The sequence below is a fragment of the Nothoprocta perdicaria genome, unplaced genomic scaffold (genome assembly GCF_003342845.1).
Source record: "Nothoprocta perdicaria isolate Ctin4 unplaced genomic scaffold, notPer1 scaffold_11, whole genome shotgun sequence".
Classification (NCBI taxonomy): Eukaryota; Metazoa; Chordata; class Aves; order Tinamiformes; family Tinamidae; genus Nothoprocta; species Nothoprocta perdicaria.
In genome coordinates, this window is record NW_020454205.1 from 4,715,034 (window position 1) to 4,729,864 (window position 14,831).

The window sequence follows — 14,831 nt, forward strand, 5'->3', positions numbered from 1 at the left end:
TTCACAAAATTTCTGACTAATATTAAAACTCTGACCTCCTAAATTTTGATATAAAGACAGCTCAGTGGCCAGTCATCAGAAATACAGGGGTATCGAAGCAGATCTGCTGTCCCTATCTGGCAAAGAATGAGGGCCAAGGAGCTACTATTTTTTATTCACAAATTTCCTCAAAGTTTTGCCATTAAAATGCTATCTGAAGACAAGATCAAGAGCTCTACCGCAAGGAGATCTCTGCGTGTATACTCTTACCTTCGCAGCTGGAGAATTGTGCATTACTGCTGTGAGGGCTTGAATGGTGGAGACTGCCAAGCAATCCAGGTGCCCCTGAAACACCTGAAAGTAACAGGCACAGATGTTAACAGCAACACACAGTCACACTCCAGTGCTGCACCCTCCTGTCAGGATGAAAACTGAGTTTATTTCCAAGTGTCAAAAATCACCTCCCTGGCAAAAGGATTTCATAACATCACAACCTGCAAGAAAGAATGCATAATGGATAACTAGTCACATACTCCAAGGGGAGGAGGGAAGCACTCGCAAGACACATTGGACTTCAAACGTTGACTGACAAACTCTTTTTCCTCATGCATCTAATGGACAACCTCAAGAGGGAGGGAGGAGAACAAACTAAACCACCTCTTGTTGCATGTGTACGTGGAGGCTGCTAAGCCATCAGGCATCTGCAGTCCACATGAAGATGTTTTGTCCATGTAAGTCCTACACAGCAGTGCAACACACTAACTTAGAGGTTTGTTACTCATATCTAGTAAGGTGGCTTCTCCACCCATATCCTCAAGTTCCTCTTTTTTTTTATAGTGGTATTTCTTACTTTGAAGGACAAAAGCATTGGAGTGTTATCTTACATCCAACATTAAACCAAATGAGTACAGCTAGACAAAGTGTACTGTTTCACCATCTCTGAAATATTATACTTGGTATCAGACATTAAAAAAATTACATGTCAAAAATCAGAAGGCTGTTAGAAGCAAAGAAATGTTTACATGCAGACAGATCTTCAAACTACTACAATCTACAAAACCCAAAGCTATTAGTTAAGAGCATGATTTGTAGATTACTGGTTACAATTTAGAATTTCATTACTTTTTAAATCAAAATATCATTCTAAAACAACACTTTGCATTTGCTGCTTCTCATATTTCATAAAAAAATAAAAGCAACAGGTTATTCCCACCTCCCAGATTCAGCATGTCCATTGCTTTGTGAACATCTGTTCTTGATGACAAGCAAAGAATTAAGATAGCAAAAACAGAGAGATTCACAAAGCCCCAGAATCCAAACACCATAGTGCTGAGAAAAAGTAGTAAAAAGGAGGAAAGAAGGGGGAAAAAAAAATCAGCACCATGTTGATAGAATTTATTTGGATTACATTCATGTACTTCACCTTCCTCAAGTTATAAGAAGTTCAATCGAGGTTCAATCTACTGCTCATCTTTTGGAATTTGAAGCAAATAAATAAAAGGGAAGCTGAACTCAATCTGTTCGGACCGGAAATACCAATTTGTGCAGGAGCAGAAGTTCAACTTGCTGCATGAGATGAAGGTGAAGGTTAAGGTGAAACACATGAATCAATTTTCCTGTCATTGTGTCTTGACTTCAAGTGAAGCAAAATACAGGTTAAGTAGGTACCTGGTCCTCATTCATTTCTGCCAGTAATTTGTTGGCAAGGTCTTTTTCACTCTTGTCTGCCACTTTATTGTTAACATTTAAAAACAGCTGTTAGAAACAGAGACAAGAATAATGGAAAGAATTGCATTAAATATTTACCTGTGGAGGCTGCCTTGGAATCACATTTCATATAGAAGTGAGTTCTCACACAGGTGAGACACAGCCCTCCATTAATATTAATCTTCTGTTAATTCTTACCATACTGAGGTTAACATTCTATTATGGCTATATAGTGATTACTCTTTTCCAGGATAAATATAAATACTTAATTGCTGAGACAAGGAAATAAACCTGGTTAGATGCTGTATTGGTCACTAGCTTAACATTTGTTATTCCATTTATAAGAAACAACATTACAGGAGGTTCTTTAAAAAATTACTGGTAAGAAATATAGAAATTAAAGAAATTGGTAGAGATGTCTCCCCATTTTCCACTTATCCCAAGTGAAAGGTGAAGACACCTTGACAAAACATCTGTAAAGCAACAGTAGCAAAATGACTAGGGGACACAAAATTTAAGGAAACAAAACACCTGTGCTATCACCCTAGTGATCTAACTGGTTGGAAATAGCTTTAAATTGAATATACACAGCCATTCTGCACCTGAAGCTAAGTTCCCTGCTTATGGAAACTAGATTCCTAGGCAGTACTTAAATTTGTGAGGTTAAAACTAAATATCTTCATACTCTATTCTTGTTAATTTTCAACATACTTTAGATATCATCTAGTCAGAACTTACTGTCTTCTGTTTTATATCTCTCTACTAAAGGAACATTTAAAAAGTCTGAGCAACACATTAAAAGTCCCTTTAGTAGGGATATTTTTGCTACATTTTCTGTTAGGTGTCATCTCTGTAGTGAGGCAGTCTAAGAAATGACCTTCCATGAACAAGTGCAAATTGAAGGACAATATTCAAAATATTACTTCAACTTACACAGCTGTGAAAGCAAATACATACAAACTGAGCAAGCTGGAAAAGAAAATTGCACTTGATACTGCCTAATAGTTGCAACATTAGCACCTGGATGAAAGAACAGACACCAAGAGCAAGCTTTTTTCCAGATGAGTTTCTTCATTTTTGATACTATAAAGGAAAAAGTTTAAAGCGTCCACGTGGCTTTAATTCTTCTAACTTAAAGCTGTTCAGACAATTGTGTTTTCTCAACCAGGGATATTCCTAGAATAACTGTGCTTTGCTCAGTCTGATCGCTAAGAGTTTGACAGAAGAGATACAAGACCTATAAAGCACTTCGCTGAACATCTCAGACTAGAAAAATCCTCTGAAATCCAGTCACTCTTCTTGAATACAAAAAGCAGAAGACAATATTCAGTCTCAAGACTTAATTGAGCAGTTTTGAAAAAGCTCTTGCACAAATTCCTAATCCTGCAGGTTTCTAACCCTACTAGATGGTAGGGAAAAAAGATTCAGAAATAGGCACTCTCCATGGCTAATTACAAGAAATTCCACAGTTAAACTCATATTTTCAATTTGGCTTTCAAAGGGAAGGAGCTATGCTGAAAAGTGAAAAAAACACCCCTCCCTTCAGTCATTCTTGAGGATATTTTGAGGTTAACACATACACCCACACATTTAGAATAACATATCTCACAGTATCATTATGACACAGGCAGAGTAAAAATGAAGGGAGCCCTCTGTAAAAGCAGAGTAAGTGCTCTCGCTTTTCTTAGTTCTAAATCCCATTTAACTGACAGCAGAAGCCAACTCAGGAGCAAGTAAACATCGCGCTGCTTAATGATTTAAGAAACTATAAAAGGAGTTTCTTGCAGAGCACAAGGTCAGTACAAAAACAGGCAAAGATGCCCAAACAGAGAAGTAGAATGGAAAGGTCAAGCATAAGGTATTTTGAGTACAAGATTAAAAACAAAAAGAACACACACTCTTCAAAACACTCCCAACTGGCATTCTGCCATTGATTTTAGCTGCAATAATGTCATAACCCAAACACACACATTTTCAATATATTACCACATAAAAGTAAGTTCTAATCAAAAAGACCTAGGGGATTTGAATCAAACTGAAAACCGCAGCTAGTGTTCAATTCACCTAGTATTCTAAATGCTCAACATAACAATTTCACCAACTTATCACATGCAGTAACAAAATATTCCAGACAGCTGCACCTTATCTATGTTTTTTTTTTTTTTTTTGGATGGGATGTGAAAGACCATGACTTGCTAATTATGACTAGATGGGATCAAAAGGAAAACAACCTGCCTGTGTATATCTATGTCAAAGCTGTATTCTAAATAGGAGGGCAACAAGTGCATTTGTAACAGGTAAGGCTCATTTTCGAGTCAGCTACACAGGGCTTGCCACCAAATTATCTGAACCACTCACACAGCTACACCAAAAAGTTTGTTTTCTTTTTTAATTGAAAAATACATTTCTGAAGTTAGAATTCAATGGTCCATTCAGCAGTAATTTTAAGTAACTTCTCAAGAAAACAGCAACGAAGTATTTATGGGGAAAAAAGGAGGAAAGTGGGATGAGTCACAGAATCACCTTGAGTTTTAGGGACAAAACAGTCTATAAAGGTATTTTGCTCAGGATGTATATTCATCACCTCATCACAAGGAAGATGAAAAGCACCTCTACTTTAGTCACAAAAAAAATCAGACACTTTAGCTGGTTCATGTCATTAGAGGCTCTAACCAAGCCTCTTTCACATAAATACTACAAATTGTATCCAATATAAAAAGAAAACTGCAAAGGTTATTATACTTGCATTTATTACAAAAAGGGTAAAGTTTCATTAAAGATACACTGGTGAGGGAAATTTTACCTTGCAGTTCTGCAGCAGTCGAATGAGATGCTCAAAGCAGTTACTGTTAAGGAAAATGGCCTGCAGAACAGGCCTATCTGTGCAGTCTAACATGGCTGTGACGGTGTCTACAAAATCAAAACAGAACTGGCATCAGACACAAAACACTTCCCAAATCCATCATGCATTTTTCTCCATAACGTATTTTAAAAAGGATTAAGAAATGGGATATAGCAAACATGGGGAAAAATAACAATAAACTTCATAGTCTACATTTTTTGACCAAGTGATGTGTACTTCGACATAGAGCTGTAGGCCTAAAGCTAAACAGTTCAACTGAAATGATCACATAGCACACTGTATCTGCAGAAAAAGTCAGCTACCGAATAACTTTGATTGCTCTGGACTTTTTTACATTCATTGCCACCTGCATATATATATGAGTTTTTTTTTTTTTTAAAAAACAAGCAGTCTTGCTTTGCTTCATCCTGAAGTGATGCCTTCTGCACTCTGAGCAGCATTTTAAGCATTTTCATCACCTCAATACTTTTGCTCAGCTTTCTTGTAGGTCAGGGAAAGGAAATGACTATTTTGGCTATTCTGAACATCAAAACTCGGGAAGGAGAAGAGAGATGGCACCCTATCCTGAATGTTCATCCAATGACTTAGCACCCATTTTCAAATCTATCATCTTTGGCTAATGTTCACAACAAGGCCATCTGCAAAGTTAACAATCACAAAACAACCACCAGATACCATCATCTTACAAACTTTTCTTATTCTGCAATTATCAAGGTACCAATGAGTGACAACTGTTGCTTTTTTTTCTTTTTTTTAAAGAGACTAAGACTCTGGATTTGTAGAACTCTTCCTTCTCAGTTCTTGAACCTTGACATTCTGGTTAAATGGTAGCAATTTAATACACTTTGTTTTCTGGAGTGAATCATTAGAATATATTTAAAACAGTGTCAGGAAAAAAGCATTTGAAATTTTTCACTTGGAATAAATGTTCTTTGCTATCTGAGAACACTGTTGAATCACCAATTCAATCATTGCTTGTTTCTGAGATAGAAATCAAAATATTTTTAAAGGAATATTTGGATACTCACTCAGCATTTGGACCTGTAGTGCTATAAACCTCTTCTCCCACTGCCTACATCGCCTTGCATTAGGTAACGCAGAATGGTCCGAATTTAGCAACTTGAAATAATTCTCCAAGATTGTACTGGTCTCCACCTGCCGCTGGTCAGAACTGCTGGTTAGAAGGATATGGACAACTTCTGTCAGGCACTTCAGAGTGAGCTCAGCCTTCCTGCTCACTTCCTCCGGGTTCCTGTCATCCCAGTTGTCACAGTCTGCTAAAACACGCATCAGAACTTCCATGGTGGCAGGAGACACTGCTTGAAGAGCATTCCTCTGAAACCCATGGGGAAAAAAAATGATTAAGCATATAAAAAAATCTCAAATCTCTTCAGTTTTCATTTGTGCCATCCAAATTGTGTAAGATACAATACTGAATTTGTCCCAGTTTATGCACAATAATTGTTGAAGAGCCACTAAACCTACTACTTGAATTAAATTGATTGCCGCCGATGAAATGCTGCCCATCTTAGTCTTTCTTTTTGAAAGATAATGCTTAAAGAGGATTTTTATAAATATAATATAAAAGAGATGTTCTAACTTTCATTTAAACAACATCTTATAAGACTGCCTCAAATTCTGTCAAACCTAAATAAATCTACATTTGAAATTTCTTTTAAAAATCACACTGAATGATTAGCAAGCATTTATCAGAGCCTTGAATGACATGAAAATACTAAGCTCACATGAATGTTCTTGTGGACAGTAGTTTTCCACTACCATTTGACCTAGCTTTTAGCATTTAGATACTATTGCACAGAATGGTCCCAAACTTGGCAAGAAAAAAGCAAACATGTTCAGCAATAAATCTTTTATGCATTTCCCATAACCCTTAAGTCTTAAGAGTGAACAGAAAGTTGGCGGCTTCAGAAGCTGGAAAAAAATTGAAAATCCTTACCTGACCACCAGCCACAATAGCTCCAAAGAGATGCAGCAAGCAACATTTCAGGCTTTCCTTGAGATGTTCGCTTTCTTGAAAGCATTCTGGTTGAAATAAAGAAAATGTAGTAGAATTCTTTATTTTTGCGATAGAAATAATATGAAGCTTTTTTGTCTAAGGAAAATGCTGAAATAATTAAAAAAATCAACTCCACTACTAATCATCATGCAAGTTTTAAAAAATCAGCTACATAATCTCTACTGTCTTTTACATAAATCGAATCAAAACTTGAATCATAAGCACAATCACAACTTGTGATATGCTGACATCCATCAAGCAACACGACACCACCACATTTATCAGGAATTTCACAGGGCCGGACCTCCATCTTCCATAGAACAGCAGTTTCATGCAAATTGACAGAGTCAGACACAGCAATCATTGATCTGATCCATACTATAGGATTAGCCCATTTTGACCATACTATTAAGATATAGAAGGACATTCTAACATGCAAGCTGCAGAGTTAACAGACATGACAAAGTTAAGGGCAGTTAGAGGCTAGAAAGGCTCACGCCAAACCAATGCATAGTGTCAGAAAAACAGTGCTTGAACTTGCTCCCAGACTAAACCTTCCAGGGAAGTCTGTGCAGGTCTGAAACCTTTCCAGTATAGACACTTTGAAGACCATTATCCTGCAATTTTTCTCATGTTATCTCTGATGAAAATCACTTATAAGCAGCCTCTTAGCAACAGATATCAATACAAATTGTTACTGTTGCTATAGCAATAACTAGACTCAAAGTAGCTGCAACTGAAACTACAAAGTATTATTTTACTGAAATTAGTAATTGAAAAAAACTTCCCAGCAATACTAAGGTCTCTGAATCACTCAGGTTTTTAAAGTGAGATTAAGCAAGCAATAAAAACCTAGCATTTAAAATTTCTATGTTAAAATAATAATATAACCTTTATATCAGTTACTAAAATAATGCTAAACAACATGCTGAACATAAAACTGCTTTACCAGAAAATTGCACAGCTCTAAAATTGTCCTCAAAGGGAAAAACACAGCCTACATGATCACACTGTTGGTCTGCTGGTCCAAACACTCCCTTGACTTACAGCACTGAACCTCTTGGGAAACCTCAGATTAAGTTCAATAGAGCAGTACACCTTGCAGACATTGAACCAAGCCATTAGGTAGGTGGAGAGAAAAAGACTCCAACTAGTGCTGCCATGGCAGGAAGGTCTGAGCATGAGCTCTGCAGCTTTCTGTTCCATTTCTTCAGCCAAATGGTTAAGCAGTAGATGACTCTTCCCCTCAACACACAGGCCCATAGTCACTCACATTATATGATAGCTATAGACAGCAGAAGGTGACACAGGGGTAGCAAGTGGGGAGGAGAGCTCCTCAGGGTGACACTCCTCATTAGCAGCCACTGCAGTGGCTTGCCAGTGACTGGCATAAGGGAATGGTGTTTATTGGCCTCAGCTGTCTGTTCTTTTTAGATACCCATCTGTCTATATCCTTGCAGGAAAGGGCATTGCAACAAATAGATAAAAAAATGAAGTCTGTTGCAGTGAAGGATGCCACATATACAACACTTCCCTGAGGCAGGCAATACATTATTTGCTTTCTAATCCCTTTCTTGAAATTCTCATCTGTTCTCCAGTTAGCCAGGCTAACTCATCTATGACTCATATGGAGATTATTAATCTTAGACCCTTGGAGAAGCAGTAACAGTCACTCAACCATCAATTCCCCTGCACAAGAACTGAGAAAACAAGTTCTCTTCTACTCAGCAAAGGAACTGGGCAACAGAACAACCCATTCCACCTCCCAGGTCCCTGCAAGGGAACATTTTAATTCCCAGTTTGGCAGAGCTCTTAAGTGGTGAAGTCCCAGTTTCAGATCTCTAGCACCATTCTCCATATAGATCCATCCATTCTGGGATCTGAGACTAACTAGATGGCTAGTTCCCAAAGTTGAATCCTGGGAGCCTGTACCCAGTTATGCTTTTCTTTAGCTGATCTGTCTTGTAAGGAACGAAAAGTTTAGGATGATTACAGAAATAAACCTTTAAGCCTGCTAAGAGCAAATTTGCGTGTTGAAACAAGGAGATCTCTTACTTAGCTGTCAGACTAACTACATAAAGTCACAGTAAGCTTAGACTAAGGTTCTGCCAGAGTCTTTTCTGGTGGATCCGGGCCTTAAGATGCCACAGATCCGGGCCTCTGCCACAGATGCAAAAGGGAATCCTCACTGATTTATGGGAATAACACTAACTTGTCAGTAAACATTTTACATATTGCTGAGTGTATTTTAACTTACTGTTCTATATTAAAGATATTCACTCTTCTGGATGATCAGTTCTTATGCTAAAATATTACACAAGTCTGTGCATAGCAGCCTTTTAGAGCACTGATATCTAAGCTAGATTTACGTTTAGAACACGGCCACACGAGTCCTCCATTCCTCACCCAGCCTGCAATGGTAAGAGTACATGACTTATGAAGCAGCAGTCAAAATACTTTAATGACTTAACCAGAAACAAAAGAGAGAATTTTCTCAAACTGTGGTCCAACAAGCATTTGCTGGTCATATGGTACTGAGTTTCCTTGTTTCTAACTGCTAAATCATACTTAGAAATGCATGTGTGGTTATCAATGCAGTTGCTACAAAGATCTTTTTCTAATTGCAATATGCACCAAAATACAAGGCAAAACTGTCAACTCACAGAACCAACATTGGGAGCAGGGGAGAGAAATAAAAAGGCTTTCAAAGACCAAAATGACACAGATAAGGATGGCAAGAGTGAGAGATACTCAAAGCCAAGTTTTTAAGTACAAAGAGCCCAAAACTAAGCAAGCAAAGCAACCGACTTGATTCATCCTCATAAAGAGGCTTTTATATTTATCAGACATTCTTAGTGGAACAGAACATGTAATCAGTACATTTGTTATTGCAAAAATAAGCATTTTCAACCATGTCAGGGAAAATACTTACGGTAAAAGAATGGGACAAACTCAACTGTGAGGGAAGCTGGCTTATACTTCTGTCTGCTCTTCTCAACTGTGCTAAGGATACGTCTGCAAATACATTAAAAAGAGATATCCCAAAATTAGATACCAAATCTTTATTACTTATAAGAAAAGACACTGTCAACATCCAGAAATCTTCTTTTGTCTACAGGATTAAAAAAAAGCACTTCTTCCTGAAAAAATGAATTCTAGGTAACCCTGTGTCTACTGTTCCACTCCTAGAAAAGACTTAACATTTTATAATATGACATATAAAAATAAAACATAAAGCTAACAATCTAACAATGTTATTTATTCTTTGCTTGCTGTAAGTCAACAGCTGGCCTTCGAAATTTCTTAACCACGCAATTTGAAACAGTCATAAAACATTATGTGTACCCTGGGGACGTGAGGGAAGGCAAGAGGCAGGAACCAACAAAAACGGCTGTAAAGGAAACAATTCTACATTTATAAGCATCTTTTCAGAAAATGCAACCTATCTATATCACTATCTTCAGAAATTTCTTCTGCCCTAATTCCACCCTCTTCCCCTGCCCCATGTTTGTCTTCCTTCTTCCATCACTTAAGAATGGATCAAGTTTCTGAAAGCATAAAGTAATGGAAAGAGTTTCCTGTTGGTCAGAACAGATTTCTTGTTACATCCTCTGACTTAAGCTTTTTCTTAAACTCTAAAATGAATTAGAAAGTAAATTTCCTTGAATTTACAATTGACATTTAAATCATATCAAACATTCCAAAGAACATAATGGTTTTCAGTGGTGTGATTATACTGATCTACTGTCAACTTCTGCACCTTCCAAGTGCAAATCTATGACTCAGAGTACATCTACACTATTTAAGATACAGTGAGAAAGACTGGCACTATCCACACTAAATCTGGACATAGCTGGGCAGGATGTTGGAGAACCATGAAGGGTCCTGAGGGGGAGCTTGCTGCATGTGTGCAACACATCTACAGGATAAGGTGAGACTGGACCCAGGGTTTTACCAGATAAGGTAATATGAGATGCACAGGCAAGAGCAGAAGAACATTCACAGATGACATTCCACTGGAGCTTGACATGAAACAATAAATTTACTGTCTGAATCTGTTATATGCATCTAGTTAACACCAAAATAGAATTTGTGATCCTATAACTCAGCACATACCCTGCAATTCGCTGCCTCCAGTTTCGATACGGATCGTAGAGACTTTCACAAAAAGCCAATGCATGTCTTACGAATTCTTCTATGGGAGTCTGATCTGCCATTTCTTTCTCTTTTGTTTTGCTTTTTAACTGAAGAGGAAAAAAACTGTGGTCAAAAGATTTCAAAATGTTTAATCTCAAGTGCTCAGACCTATTGTTGAGATCAAATACTCTCCCACACCTCCCACTGCAGTTTTTTCTAAAAGGGGATCATATAAGCAGGGACAGGCAGTAGAGACAGGCAAAACAAGAGGCTGTTAACTTCACATACCTGCTGAATGTATAACGTGGTCATGGTGATAACATGGTTAATATACGAACACATCCCGATCTCTTCCACGTTAGCCAAATTTCTATGAAGGCAACATAAAAGCCACAGAAATGTACACAGCCTACTATTTGAGGCTAGTTCAAACAATGTTTGTTTTAGCATTCAGTTTAAAACGATATGAGAGCGTATCAGCATTTCAAGAATATTCCCCAAAAGACTGCATGTATTCAAATGTTTATTTCTGTCACAGTGAAATACTACAAGTTTTCATCTAACAGGAAGACATAAGCACAAAGCCCCAGCCCCTTGCTTTAGGCCAATTTTAACTGGAATTTGAGGTTTCAAAGGTTAAACAGATTCCCAGGCACTCTGAATAGAGAGCTCAGCAACAGCATCTGGTAACAAAGGCAGCAATTTCCATTCCTTCTACTTTACTAGACCAACAGAAGGAGACTCATTGCAGCTTCATGCAGTTTCTACAGCTTAGCAAGAATGTTACTTGTAAGTTTAGCACTTGAAATTCTCCACAAACCCAGAAACATCTAATAGGCTAAAACAGCTTATTAAATACATCAGCAGTAACACAGAAATAGCATGCACATGTAATTCTCAGGCTTGAGGACAAGCCACAAAAATCAGATACTTAAACGATGAAGTAAAAATATTTCAGCAATTAAATAAGGCTGACAACAATGGGTAATTCATCAAAACAACTACCAAAAGCAACACAGTTTATATTTAATACTGTAGGATACTTAAAACACTGCCCTACAGCTTTTCATGCTGTTTCAGGGATAAGGAGAACCAAAGGGTTCTGAAAAAGTTTCTTTAAATATTCCTTAAGAAAAAGGGATTCCTTATGATACTTTATCTCCTTCTCCCATAAATGCAGTTTGCAATAAAAGAGCAAAGCAGTTTGGAGGAACAAGCCTACAAAAGTGTCTGTTTAAACAGACTTACAGAATTAAGCATAAGTTTGAGAAGAAAGCCAGTCACACTTTAATAGTTTAGTAAGTCAGCTTCCAAATCATTTCCTAAGCTGTTTACAGAATAAGCATGCTAAGAATGTGAAACAGTTCATCCTGGACATTTATTTTTAGAGTTATATCATACTCAACACTTATGGTAGTCTGCCTTTTCCTCTGAAAAACTTTCATTATACCTGGTACACCATGCCTTGAATTCCCACAAATATATCTTATTAACAAGCATTTTAGTCTAATCACCTTCTAGTCCATTTCCCATAGCAAACGTCATTGCCAAGACAATGATATTTATCCCCTTGATTCTTTCTTCCCCTCTATTTTGAAGATTGCAACAGATATAATTTCTTGGTTTCTTCTGGCACATGTCTAACCACACTATACATGTTGTTAGAAACTATATCTATAGACTGCATCAAGGTTCCTTAAACAACAGCCTTGTTGAGGTGCCAACAAATACCTGCAAAGGATGATAAAGAACTTCACAAGCAGGAGTGACAGAGCTTGCTGCTGCTCCTCTAGTCCATCCGACATCTTCTGGACACACTGCAGCAGCTGGAGCCTCAAGACCTGAAGAATGTTATCGGGAAGCAGCGATATTCCTGGAGGAACGTCATCCACTCTAAACAGAAAGTCATACATGCCTGATGTTTTTCATTTTGCAAATGCTATATTATCAAGATATTTCAGTCTGCTTGGGTGATGTCCCAGTAAACCTGTATAATAAAGGTTACTGATCTCTAGCAACAGATGGGTAACAAACACTTCCTAACACGTTACAAGGAAAAATATGGTGTTAAAATGCCTGCTTGGTCTTCTTTTCCCCAACCAATGAATTACATGAAAAAATCCTTAAACAACACAATAAATGGATTCCTCAGCACTATGCAAATTATTAAACAGTAACTATTGAAATCCAGTTGACAAATATCCACAATGAACTTCATGTCTTTCTGACAGGAGCTACAAGGCAGTAGCAATTCACAGCAAGTTTAAATTAGGAAAAAAAATGGAAGATTAGGGCAGGCGGGAAATAACTCAGTGTCTGAATGCAGGGCAAGGGACTCTCAGCAATTCAGGCAGCTTTTGACAAATTAGTTTTGACCTATGCTTATTACTTTCTATATATCACTAACCCAGCAAACAGTTCTGTTCTGCTATCTTTTTTAGCTTTTAGCTAAAATCCTTTAGCTTTTAGCTTTTTATCTTTATTTTTACAAGACAAAAAGACTGTTGTGTTGGGATTAAATACAACAACTCAAGCACGTCCAGACTTCATCTTGGTGAGCATTGCTTTCACGTATTGCCTGCTAAACAAAAAGACTTCATAGGGAAATACCAGAGAGATCCAGGAAACAAAACAGGAACACCACTAAAACCAGCAGCTAAGCCAGTGCTCTGAGCAGCCATACAGAAACCTATCTCAAAGTTCTCAAAGTTCCTTAGGTGTGTTTTTCAGGATGCAGAGCACTGCTGAAGCTCCTTTTGGCAAGGATTCAGAGACAGCTTCTTCTGGCAGCAGGCTCTCATAGTGAAGCGAGTGCCTTCGGCATCAGTTGCTTGCCCTCCCCATGCCTGCTCAGCTCCACACAGGACAAGCTTTAGGACACAGCTTACACCAGCTTAAAAAATAGCAGATGGCAGGGAGAAAAATTACAATAAACCAAAAAAAGCCAGCTCTAAAGCTCTCTAGCATAATATTTGCATACAAAAATCATGTGCATGAAAAAGCATGGCAAAAACACAACTGCTGAGAAATAGCACCGTGACACTGGCTATTTGAGGGAAAGGGGAAACAACCGATCATTTAGCTTTCCAGAGCTGTAAAGAGCAGATTGAGGTACGGTTTAATAAAACAGCTAGGCAGGCAGAAATGACACGAAGCTCCCATGTCCTAAAAAACATGTGCCAGTCCATGTGCATAGCAAGGACTTGACACCATTCACTCCCTGGCTTCTACATAAGAGGAATTTTGTAGGAGCTAGGAATCCAACATGAGATATATTAACCACAAAATGGAGAGCAACAGCTATTTCCCATTACAACTGCCAAGAAAGCACTTGGCATCTCTGCCATAGCAGCTCCATGCCTCAAGATGCCAGCAGATCCCTGCCCTCAGGGCCCACGAGCACCACCCCTGGCAAGCTGGGAATGAGGAGGGCTGTCACATTTTAAACACTGCAATCACAAATCCAGAAGTAACTTCCCCAAAATGGCCAGCAAGGGCTTTCAGTGCTACTGGGAGCTGCCACGTACGAAGGAAACAGCAGGTCCTTCGTGCATCGTGGCCCAGTGCACATGGGCCCTGCAATAGCTCTGAGCCTGCGCTGCTGCACCAGCCCTTAGAAATCCCTGCCTTGTGCAGGAATGGCACAAGAGACCCCAATCTTCTAGGAGTCCTCAAGCAGTACAGACTATAATGATCACATGAACAACTTATTTGCACCCAAGAGCAATTTCTTACTTTATCACCACAAAAATCAAGAAGTTAGATTTGTGGATGCATATTGTCAGCTATTGCCTGACAAGACTAGCTGTGTAAAGCAACCGTTCTCCAAGGAACAAACAAAACTAAGCCACACACCAAGTCAGGTGTTGGCCGAGCTTCTTTCCTGGTTGTTGGTACCTGCCCTTATAGTCACTGACACTTATATTGTTATGTCCTTGCATTGCTTTGAAGATGGTACACAGTTTTCATCTGCCATTCCAGGCTTTTAAAATGAAGTTACATTGCTCTTTAAATTGTATTCATCCTATTAGGGCTTAAACCCACTCACTGGAACTTTCTCCCTCCCCTCCAAAATGCCCACACTTAGAGATACGGGCTGTGGAAAAACAGATGTCACTTTCCAGCATC

General features: G+C 38.3%; 1 protein-coding gene across 3 annotated transcripts in view; it reads right to left on the reverse strand.

Moving 5' to 3' along the window:
- NBEAL1 (neurobeachin like 1) overlaps window positions 1–14,831 on the reverse strand; it is a 74,441-nt gene that overhangs the window by 40,508 nt on the left and 19,102 nt on the right. For 2 of the 3 annotated variants that reach the window (XM_026048042.1, XM_026048058.1), the window contains exons 3-11: window positions 12,435–12,596; window positions 10,992–11,073; window positions 10,683–10,810; window positions 9,499–9,581; window positions 6,507–6,592; window positions 5,578–5,884; window positions 4,490–4,596; window positions 1,648–1,734; window positions 250–333 (exon numbers count right to left, since the gene is read on the reverse strand). In XM_026048042.1, coding sequence (XP_025903827.1) covers window positions 250–333; window positions 1,648–1,734; window positions 4,490–4,596; window positions 5,578–5,884; window positions 6,507–6,592; window positions 9,499–9,581; window positions 10,683–10,810; window positions 10,992–11,073; window positions 12,435–12,596 — 1,126 coding nt within the window. The remainder of the gene's footprint in view (window positions 1–249; window positions 334–1,647; window positions 1,735–4,489; window positions 4,597–5,577; window positions 5,885–6,506; window positions 6,593–9,498; window positions 9,582–10,682; window positions 10,811–10,991; window positions 11,074–12,434; window positions 12,597–14,831) is intronic. The other variant, XM_026048047.1, reaches the window with a different exon arrangement.